We start from the raw sequence: 11866 nt of genomic DNA, 5'->3' as shown, positions 1-11866 counted from the left end.
TGGTGATAATCAATCTTAGTGGAACGTAGCAAACATGTGGGTTATGAACGTTAATCTTAATTAATATATTTTTTAATACCATGCTAGGATTTCTATGTTTAAGATTCGATAGTGAATTCCATTATATGAATTATGCAATTTGATTTTTTATTTATATACTATTTTTGGATTTAAATAATTAATTAATTATTTTGATTTGTTTATTATATTTTTTTATCAATTTTAACATCAGTAATATATAACTGACACTAATATTTACCATCAATTATCAGAAATGACATAATTATTAGAATTATTTATGAAAAATGACACAAATTTTAACATTGATTATTTGTAACCGATTTAAACATTTAACATCAATTTTAACAAATGATACAATATTGGTATCACTTCTAATAATTGACACTACAGTTAACATCACTTATTCACAATTGATATAACCATTTAACATCACTTATTATTACCGTAGCTAACATAACATCATTTATATTAAGTGATTCAAAAATAACATCACTTTAAACAACTGATGTATATTAACATCGACTATAATAAGTGATGCAAACATTTAGTAACCGATGCAAATATTTTGCATCACCACTTCCAGAGTCACTTAAATAAATAATGTAAAACTCATTTGCATCAATTATAACTGATGCTAATATTCAAAAGAAGCGACACAAAACACCTCTTTTTTTTGTAGTGTGATTATGTTCTTCTTGATGATATCCCAGCAACAACAATAGATGGCTAACTCTTTTTATGTTTTTATTCTGAACTTAGTTATTATTTATAGTTGGTTTTTTCTATTAGTTTTTTCTTTTTTGCATTTTTGGAATATTTAGTAAAGTTAATTATTTCTTTCATTGTTTTTTAACCATAATATAAATTTAATAGAAGAAAGTATTAAATAAAAAATTATAATTTAACAAATCATGTGTCGAACAAAAATATAGAAAAATATTGTGATTCATATCAATGTTGCAAAATTAAGTGGAATTAGGCAATGAGATTTATGACTATATATTATTTTAATAATGCAACAAAATAAAAATTGCAGTGGTAATATTTGCAACATTTTTAGTTGTGAGCATCGTCATGAAATATATGAGACAAACGTATATTTAAAAATAATTACTACAAATTTGTAACATTTTTTGCTTTATATTTTAAGTAGCATTTATTTACGACAATATATAGTTGCATTAGACCGTCGTGATTATACCACTAATTTGCTGCATAAAAATTGTTGCATTAATACAACACATATAGCAATATATGACTTCGTTGCAAATTTGTAATAATATTTGCTATATTTTTTCTGTTGCAATAATTTGTAACAAATGGAAGTTGCAAACGTATGTCACAATTATACGACAAATTTACTACAAAAATAATGTTGCATTAATACGAAAATATTGCAAGGAGTCTATTTATTGCAAATTTTGCAATATATATGCAACAAATACCAATTTCCAACGCTTGTATAGCAACAATAGAAAATGTGTCTCAGTTTTATTGCATTTTCAAATTTGCAACAAAATATGGAGTTATTGCAACAAATTTAAGCGTAGCTATGACACTATTTTCTTGTAATGTATGGCAACCCAAGTCCAGAAACAAGCTTCTCAATTTCATTATAAGAAGCTGGTGAAATGTTGTCTTCTGGCAAAATATCTTTCACAAAATCTGCCCAAGCATCTACACAATCTTCTGACAAATTGTAATCCGTCTTTATATTCATCATCCTAGTAGCAGTGAATAAAGGAGAATGTCCTTCCTTACAACCTTCATATAGCTTATTCTTTGAAGCATCTAGCATATCATAAAATCTTTTTGCTTCTACATTTGGTTCTTCTATTCTATTTGTAGGTTGTGGATATGCCTGTATATTTTCCCTATATGCATCATGAACCATTTGAACTGTTCCTATATCCTCTTCTCCCAATCTAGATTCTTCAACCCTCTCCGAAACATTTCCACTAGTACTACCCACATGGTATGCATCATTTTCCCCATGATAAAACCATACTTTGTAACTTGACATAATTCCATCTCTATAAATATGTCCCCAAACTAAATCCTTGTCGATGAAGTTATTGTTGTTACAAGATGGACAAGGGCAAAACATCTTACCACTTCTTAAACAGCTTTCTTGATTCAAAGCGACGTTAATGAATTCGGTGAGTCCTGCTGCATATTCCCTCGTCAGCACCCCGTTCGGATAGCCTTTCGCATACCTTTCCATATCCAACCATGAGCGAAAATTATTCATGTTTTTTCTTTGTTATAAGCTACTTTTATAACAACAAGAGTTTTTTTGTTTGAATCGTAATCCTTTTTTTTGTGATTCTAGATACGAAATGATTAATAGGGAACTACATGATATATGTGGGGAAGTAAAGATCTTATTCCTTCTTATTTCCTACCAAAATGTTTACTATTTCACCCACCAGTACTCAACGTCTTTATATCACACTTGTTTTTACGTGCTAACATCAAAATATTTTTCCCAATTTATATCCTACTTGTTTTTACGTGCCGACATATTTTTTTATTTTCCAATTTCCTACAAATATTTTCTACTATATAACTGTCGAAGGCAAGTAGAAGGAAAATTTCCTTCCAAAAGCCCACAACACTGTTTTTTCTTTAAACTTCCTACTTGTTTCATTCGCGCTTCTCTTCCTTTGATATTCCTGCTTTTTTCCTTCTAAATTTCCTTCAGAGTAAAATGCGAAGGAGTTTGGAAGGAATTATCCTACAGTTTTATCATATGCTTTTTGGTAGGATTTTCACTTATAATTTCCTTCCATTATTTTATTTGGTCACAAACGTGAAGTTGTTTGGTAGGAAACTTTTCCTTCCAAAACTTTTGGAATCTAATCTCGTAGGAAAACATCATGTTTTGTTGTAGTGGGTCATCGTTACCATCCAATGATAAACCGTTAATACTATCGATGGACTAGGTTAGACGATCACTTACCGATCTCTCATGACTCTCAGATTCTCGATGGCTCTTAGGAAACTCGGTCTATGCTCTCTCTCTCTCTCTCTCTCTCTCTCTCTCAAGAGAGAGCTTAGGGTTGTCTATCTTTATAGAGGGTCGACTAAACCGCCTTGGACTTCCCCAAAATGATAAGCCTTATCGCGCCCCAAGTTCCCTTTTCTTTCGCAACTATCCTTATCCTACCCATATTGCATTTTCCGCGAGTTTCCATTTTTCTCGAGTTTCCATATATGTGAGTCAGTCTAATTCCTTCGCAAGGATTCCGAGTTCCATCGGCCCATGGTCATAACCGCATTACCCTTGTCCCATCGGTCCAGTCCATTGTTCACCAATGACTCTGTACTATCCAACAGTCCCATTCCACTGTCACTCTCACTAGTTACTTCACTATTCCATTTTCATTTGGATTCCTTTTCTTCAATTCCAACATCTGTTCACTACCGTCACTTCAGTAGTCTCAAACTCTCCATTTCCATTTCTTGGCTTCATTCGGATTCACATAGCCTATTGGGTTCATCGTCAGTCACTGACGGACGCATCGTCAATCGCTGACGGTACCACCGTTCACAGCGTACATACTGCTACTCGAACCGCGTACATACCACATACATACCGCTCTCGGAACGACGCACGTACTTTGTGCGTAACGTGTCTGGTCCTATGTCCGTGGTACCATTTGGATACCCGAAGGCAGTCGTTACAAAAATCCTCACATGAGTACCTTAAAGATTAGTTGATACTTTAATGTTTAAGCCGAAGAAAATAGTTTATATTCTTTTCGATGAACATCTTACTTGATTCCCATCCCATCTACTTGTATTTATATCCCATAACTTAGATTCTTTGAACATTATGTACCTGATCGAATGTTGGCAGGGTCGGCCGGGAGAGGAAGCAACCCAAGCGAAAGCTTAGGGTCCCAAATTTTTTTTCCTTTATTCTTTAATAATTAAAGCTTTTTTTGGAAGTTTTATCTAAGTAAATCTGTAGAAAAATGTTCAATTTTATAAAAAAATAAATAGATTTTTACTTGAAAATCCAGATTTTAGTATGAATTTTGGATCAAAATTTTTAACTTTCAGTGTGAATCTAATAAAAAGAGGTCCATAGTCTTTTTTTTAACATAAAAGGTAAAAAAAAATTGTTCTAACGCATCTAAACCGAATTGTGCGTAGGGCACTCAATAATACCGGACCGAATGTTGGCTATTTAAGACGCTTGGACTGTTATGTAAACAACTCGGTTTAAACATACGAAGGTATGATGATTTAAATACCTTCAAAGACAAACATACGAGTACACAGAGAGAATTATGGGCTCTGTTTGATTAAGACTAAATTGTACAAGATCTTGCTTCTTGAGACTAGCGTGTATTTCGTCCTTAGTACCAACACTAGTTCATAAATAAACTTTCAGATGACAAAAATAAAATCATATCCGCTTAGCTTAGTTAAAAGTTAAAACCAAAACCCTTACAGTCATAAATTAAAAAATAAAGCAGACAGTAAAGTTTTTACAGTTGTACTGTACTATTGGCATAAAATGTGCAGTCATAAAGAGTAAATAAAATTTTGAACGTCTAGAGAAAAAAAAAAAAACCAGAGGTCCGAAACAGCACGTTTCAAGCATTTCTTCGATTTAGCCTCAAGAAAAAAAAAAAAAAATATCAGAGGCTTAATACCGAAAAACTCGTCGTCTCTCTGCTCCAAGTAAAAAAACTTCAAGTCCATCATACTCATGGAAGATCGTCAAACCAATCAAGACGATGATGTTTTCTCCTTCTTCGCACCTCCTTACGAATCCACCTTCTCCGCCGCGACTCCGTCCACGCTTTTCAACCGTTCAGCTTACTCCTCTTCTTCCTCCGGCGACGATGTGGACTCCTCTCAGCCTTCCGTTGACGACAGCAACAAACGAATCGATTACATGATCCGATTTCTAGACCGGAGACTCGGCGAGGACGGTAATTCCGACGGGATCGGTGATAGGAATGGTACGGATAGGTCTGATTCTTTACCGGAGTTTGTTGGTAAGTGTGGTGAATCTGGGATCTTTAAGGTTCCGATTAGGTCGGCGGTTCATCCGAATCGGCCGCCGAGTCTTGATGTGAGACCTCATCCACTTAGGGAAACTCAAATTGGGAGGTTCTTGAGGACGATGACGAGTACACAGAGACAATTATGGACTGGAGGTGAGGATGGTGCTTTGAGAGTTTGGGAGTTTAGGGAATTGTATGGAAGTGGGAGGGGATTAGAGGTAGAGGATACGGCGCCGTATAAGGAGAGTTTGGGGAATGAGATTGGGTCTGCGGTTGTTTGTATGATTGGTGATGAAGGTAGTAGAGTAGTTTGGAGTGGGCATAGAGATGGGAGGATTAAATGTTGGAGACTGAGAGGTGATCATGGTATTGAAGAAGCTTTGTCGTGGCAAGCTCATCGTGGTCCTGTTCTCTCCATTGCCATCTCGGCTTATGGTGAGTGTGTTTTTATTGTAAGTTTCTAATTTTACTTGTCTACTCAGTTTAGCTATTAGAATTTTTGTGATTACGAGTAGTTTTTAAGGTGAAAGGAGAAAGATTTCTGATGTTCACATCAGAGTATCTTATTGGGGCAGTTTTGGGTTGAGGACCAAAGTTAGTAATCTTGATAATTTTTGGTTGCCGAGTTCTGATTGTTATAGTGACTAACGCATATATAGGCTTTTCTAGTTCCACCAGATATGATGGCTCATGTAATAGTAGTATTTGTAAATTAGAAATAGCTTGTAGAGTCACAAAACAATCCTTCTTGTAATTACCTTCTATGCCGCTGGACATTATTTTTTTTTCTTCATTCCAGCGTCCAGTAGTAGCTACTTTCCTGTTGAGGAAAAAAATTGGTTTTCTTTAGCGTTTAACTGCCTATCGCTATTGACATCTCTATTTCATTCTCTTTGGTCAAAGTTGGAGCTATATTAACACAACTTTTGTTATCAATTATCTAGGAGATATATGGTCTGGGTCGGAGGGAGGTGCTCTTAAAGTTTGGCCCTGGGACGACGCTCTTGGGAAGTCTCTTTCTTTGAAGATGGAAGTGAGGCACATGGCTGCGTTATCAGTAGAGAGATCATATATTGACCCTAGGAACCAGGTTTCGGCCAATGGATTTGCTAATACATTAACGGCAGATGTTACAGTCCTCGTATCTGATCATAAAAGGGCAAGAATATGGAGTGCTAGTCCCCTGACATTTGCTTTGTGGTAAAGTGGAGACTTAATTTTGTCTGATTTTCTTATATATCACCCTTTCTGATTCGGATAGACCATCAAGAATATACCAGCACTATCCGAAATAGTCTTAATGGGAATTATTGAATTTTGTCTACAATATTGCTTGCCTAATTACCGTCTTTGTTTTTCAATTGCTGGCACACCGTTTAAGTTTATGTGTATAGCTTAGTGCTTTCTTTTTGTTTATTCCATGGCAGGGATGCTCGCACAAGGGATTTAATCAAAGTATTCAGTATTGACGGTCAGCTTGAGCGAACTGACAATTCTATATATCCTGATTTTGGGACTGAAGAAGAGGGGAAGATGAAGATAACTGCTTCAAAGAAAGAGAAAGCTCAATCTTCTCTTGGTTTCTTTCAAAGGTCTCGTAATGCCCTTATGGGAGCAGCTGATGCTGTTCGTCGTGCTGCAACGAAAGGAGGGTTTTGTGATGATAGTAGGAAAACTGAGGCTCTTGTCATATCAGTTGATGGACTGATTTGGACAGGAAGTTCAAATGGTGTACTTATGCGATGGGATGGAAATGGTAATTGTTTGCAAGAGTACTCATACCAGTCCTCTGGTATTCTCTGCATGTTCACTTTTTGTTCTCGAATATGGGTTGGTTATTCCAACGGCACTGTTCAGGTATTGGACCTTGAGGGAAAGCTCCTTGGAGGATGGGTAGCTCATAGTGGTCCTGTGATAAAAATGGCTATCGGGGGCGGTTATCTATTTACCCTTGCAAATCATGGAGGTATTCGTGGATGGAATGTTACTTCTCCAGGGCCCCTTGACAATGTCTTGCGAGCTGAGTTGGCTGGGAAAGAATTTTTGTATTCAAGGATAGAGAATCTGAAAATATTAGCTGGCACATGGAATGTTGGAGAGGGGAGAGCATCGACTGACTCACTTGTATCTTGGCTAGGCTGTGCTGCTACTGGAGTTGAGGTTGTAGTTGTTGGACTGCAAGAAGTTGAAATGGGAGCAGGAGTTCTAGCAATGTCTGCAGCAAAAGAAACAGTAAGCTTTCTTTTTCCTACTATTAAGCAGGAAAAGTGTATTTTTTTAAGGCATATGCCACACTATCCTCGCCACTATCAATGCTATTGAAGTTCTAAAATGACTTTCTNGTTGGAGCTATATTAACACAACTTTTGTTATCAATTATCTAGGAGATATATGGTCTGGGTCGGAGGGAGGTGCTCTTAAAGTTTGGCCCTGGGACGACGCTCTTGGGAAGTCTCTTTCTTTGAAGATGGAAGTGAGGCACATGGCTGCGTTATCAGTAGAGAGATCATATATTGACCCTAGGAACCAGGTTTCGGCCAATGGATTTGCTAATACATTAACGGCAGATGTTACAGTCCTCGTATCTGATCATAAAAGGGCAAGAATATGGAGTGCTAGTCCCCTGACATTTGCTTTGTGGTAAAGTGGAGACTTAATTTTGTCTGATTTTCTTATATATCACCCTTTCTGATTCGGATAGACCATCAAGAATATACCAGCACTATCCGAAATAGTCTTAATGGGAATTATTGAATTTTGTCTACAATATTGCTTGCCTAATTACCGTCTTTGTTTTTCAATTGCTGGCACACCGTTTAAGTTTATGTGTATAGCTTAGTGCTTTCTTTTTGTTTATTCCATGGCAGGGATGCTCGCACAAGGGATTTAATCAAAGTATTCAGTATTGACGGGCAGCTCGAGCGAACTGACAATTCTATATATCCTGATTTTGGGACTGAAGAAGAGGGGAAGATGAAGATAACTGCTTCAAAGAAAGAGAAAGCTCAATCTTCTCTTGGTTTCTTTCAAAGGTCTCGTAATGCCCTTATGGGAGCAGCTGATGCTGTTCGTCGTGCTGCAACGAAAGGAGGGTTTTGTGATGATAGTAGGAAAACTGAGGCTCTTGTCATATCAGTTGATGGACTGATTTGGACAGGAAGTTCAAATGGCGTACTTATGCGATGGGATGGAAATGGTAATTGTTTGCAAGAGTACTCATACCAGTCCTCTGGTATTCTCTGCATGTTCACTTTTTGTTCTCGAATATGGGTTGGTTATTCCAACGGCACTGTTCAGGTATTGGACCTTGAGGGAAAGCTCCTTGGAGGATGGGTAGCTCATAGTGGTCCTGTGATAAAAATGGCTATCGGGGGCGGTTATCTATTTACCCTTGCAAATCATGGAGGTATTCGTGGATGGAATGTTACTTCTCCAGGGCCCCTTGACAATGTATTGCGAGCTGAGTTGGCTGGGAAAGATTTTTTGTATTCAAGGATAGAGAATCTGAAAATATTAGCTGGCACATGGAATGTTGGAGAGGGGAGAGCATCGACTGACTCACTTGTATCTTGGCTAGGCTGTGCTGCTACTGGAGTTGAGGTTGTAGTTGTTGGACTGCAAGAAGTTGAAATGGGAGCAGGAGTTCTTGCAATGTCTGCAGCAAAAGAAACAGTAAGCTTTCTTTTTCCTACTATTAAGCAGGAAAAGTGTAATTTTTAAGGCATATGCCACACTATCCTCGCCACTATCAATGCTATTGAAGTTCTAAAATGACTTTCTTTAGAAAAGAATGCACAGCATGAAAATAATTGGATTAACTCCCCTAATTGATTGGTCTCTGTTGTGCGTAATACTCGACGCCACACACACCCATCCTTTTTTCATTCTCTTTCTGGTTACAAAATCTTAGGGGGCTAATTCTTATAATTGAAAAGCTATGAGCCTATCTGGAATTTGCGCCTCAGGTTTACTCCATTTCCCCGAATGCAGGTGGGACTTGAGGGTAGTCCACTTGGTCAGTGGTGGCTGGATATGATCGGCAAAACTTTGGATGAAGGATCATCTTTTGTTCGTGTTGGGTCTAGGCAGCTGGCAGGGTTACTCATTTGTGTATGGTTAGTATTTTGTTTTAGTGAAACTCTTTTTCTGTTCAGTTATTGCAAGCATCAGTTGTCATATTGTGACAAATTATATTTATTGTTGAAGCATACTCCTATATGTGCTCTTGGTTCGCTTTCATCCTTATTTGAATAATCTCCACGATCAATTTTATACAACAGCATAGTAACAAATTGATAGTATGAATGATATTTCTTTCTTTCAGATTTCTTTGTATGTTATTTACTCTATGGAAAGAGAATAATGATTTTGGTGTTACTTATCCTGCATGCTTTCTCTCTGGGGACTATGTCTTACCAATTTCCTTTTTGTTAGTACTGGATGAATGTGATAAATTCTTACAGAGTAAATAATTTTCTCAGGGTTAGACATGACCTTAAACCTCACGTGGGAGATGTTGATGCTGCTGCGGTTCCTTGTGGCTTTGGACGAGCGATTGGCAATAAGGTATCGCGTCATATTTGTGAAAGATGATCACAAATATTATCAACAATAAGAAAGATGTTATAAAAGGGAAACAATGGATTATTTTAAACATTATCTGATGTTTACTTAAATGGTTTTGGTCCCTTTTCCATTTTTGTCATTTTATCTCTATTATGATCGAATTTTTGTTTTTTTTTCAAATTAGGGTGCTGTAGGTGTGCGACTCAGAATGTATGATCGAGTACTGTGCTTTGTAAATTGTCATTTTGCTGCACATCTAGAAGCGGTTAGCCGGCGAAATGCTGACTTCGACCATGTTTATCGAACAATGACCTTCTCAAGGCAGTCTACTTCGCTCACTACGGGAGTTGGTATGCTGCGAAATTTATTTCTATCATGCTGTGTTGCCTGCTCAGCTTATTACTTTTTGCCTATTCATTGGTCACTCTTGTTATTGGTCTCCTCCATTGCAGCTACTGCGTCATTTGGTGTTTCAGTGCCTCGCGGTGGCAATGTATGTATTTCCTTTAATTAGAATAGTTACTCTCATTCTTCTTCAGAGATTAATATGCAGTTCATTTAAATAGTCTAAGAGCTGTATTTTCACAGGCTGTGGGTGTCAACACAGTTGAAGCAAGGCCTGAATTATCCGAGGCAGACATGGTCATATTTCTTGGAGATTTTAATTACCGTTTGGATGATATAACTTATGATGAAACAAGGGATTTCATTTCGCAAAGATGCTTTGATTGGCTAAGAGAAAAAGATCAGCTCCATGCTGAAATGGAAGCTGGGAATGTTTTTCAAGGGATGCGCGAAGCAATTATCACATTCCCTCCAACATACAAGTTTGAAAGGCACCAAGCTGGTCTAGCAGGTCAGTGACTTGCTTACCCTTCGTTGCATCTGGTAGTGTTCAAATTGACACCATTTCCCTGTTATAAATCTCCAAAAAATAGGGAGTAAAATTGAAAGCGTTATGAAATGTGAACGTCCAAGTATTCTCTGCTAGCTTGGTAGATACAATTGTGTGGATTTCTGTAAGTACTTACTGAGAAATACTGCAAATAATATGTTAACACATTTTCTTTCATTTGATGGGAGCCAAGTTCTGCTGGGTTCTATGATATGGTCTTGGGGTTCTTGTCAATGGGTACTGGGAGATGCTAGATCTGTGATTACTATACTCAGGGTTTTTGGGATTTTAAGGGCATTTAGTTGCTGAAACCATATTTGACGATTGAAGCTATGTTTCTGCAGGATATGATTCAGGGGAAAAGAAGCGGATTCCTGCCTGGTGTGACAGGATTCTATATCGCGATAACAAGAAACATTTGGGAGCTGAGTGCAGTCTGGATTGTCCAGTGGTGTCTTCTGTATCACAGTAAGCCTCCTGTTTTTTTTTTTCTTGGAAATGTTCAGTAAGTTTCCTGTAAGTTAAATATAGAAAGCATACTAGAGACAGCTCACATTACTAATACATCGGTTTTATTTGATCAGTAGATTTTGAAGAGTGTGTCATTCCTCAACTGATTTACGGGTTGTAGCTTCTTAAACTATTCATATGTTCTCTGAAGCTTGATCTGCCTATGATGACTCCTAATCGGAACATTTTGTGACTTGCATTTTTCTTTGTATGTATCGACAGAATGTATACGACTTCTATCTTACATGAGTCACTAAGGCGAAGAAACATGGCATTTATTAGATGTTCTTTCTTATCAGTTTAAATGCTTCTTTGCTCGGACATTAATGTTACTTTATAATCACAGAGACTTAGGTGTAGAGTCCGTGAGACACAGATTTGAGTAAATCATGCTTTCATGTGATACTTTATAACTTATACAGTATAGTCATAACCCTTTTATTGAGAAAGGATTAAGACTCACAATTCTTTTCTTTTTTTTGTAAGGTATGATGCCTGCATGGATGTGACAGACAGTGACCACAAGCCTGTTCGTTGTGTATTTAGTGTCAAGATTGCGAGGGTCGATGAATCAGTTAGGAGACAAGAATTTGGAAACATCATAAACTCGAATAAGAAAATCAAGGTCATGCTTGGAGAGTTAAGCAAGGTTCCAGAGACAATTGTCAGCACCAATAATATAATTCTCCAAAATCAGGATTCAACTATTCTGCGTATTACAAATAAGAGTGAGAAGAACATCGCTTTCTTTCAAATAATTTGTGAAGGCCAAGCCAAGATTGAGGAGGACGGTCAGGCACACGATCACCGAGCAAGAGGTTCTTTCGGGTTTCCCCAGTGGCTGGAGGTT

General features: G+C 37.2%; 1 protein-coding gene across 2 annotated transcripts in view; it reads left to right on the top strand.

Annotated features, from left to right (window-relative positions):
- LOC104701156 (type II inositol polyphosphate 5-phosphatase 15) overlaps positions 4606 to 11866 on the top strand; it is a 9183-nt gene continuing 1922 nt past the window's right edge. Inside the window, exons 1-10 of one of the 2 annotated variants that reach the window (XM_010416797.2) lie at positions 4606 to 5480; positions 5990 to 6245; positions 6473 to 7277; positions 9036 to 9160; positions 9527 to 9611; positions 9796 to 9961; positions 10064 to 10104; positions 10200 to 10467; positions 10851 to 10974; positions 11503 to 11863. In XM_010416797.2, coding sequence (XP_010415099.1) covers positions 4745 to 5480; positions 5990 to 6245; positions 6473 to 7277; positions 9036 to 9160; positions 9527 to 9611; positions 9796 to 9961; positions 10064 to 10104; positions 10200 to 10467; positions 10851 to 10974; positions 11503 to 11863 — 2967 coding nt within the window. In that variant the 5' untranslated portion in view covers positions 4606 to 4744. The remainder of the gene's footprint in view (positions 5481 to 5989; positions 6246 to 6472; positions 7278 to 9035; positions 9161 to 9526; positions 9612 to 9795; positions 9962 to 10063; positions 10105 to 10199; positions 10468 to 10850; positions 10975 to 11502; positions 11864 to 11866) is intronic. The other variant, XM_010416794.2, reaches the window with a different exon arrangement.

This window comes from Camelina sativa, chromosome 7 (assembly GCF_000633955.1).
Source record: "Camelina sativa cultivar DH55 chromosome 7, Cs, whole genome shotgun sequence".
Lineage (NCBI taxonomy): Eukaryota > Viridiplantae > Streptophyta > Magnoliopsida > Brassicales > Brassicaceae > Camelina > Camelina sativa.
This window is presented reverse-complemented; position numbering and strand designations above follow the sequence as displayed.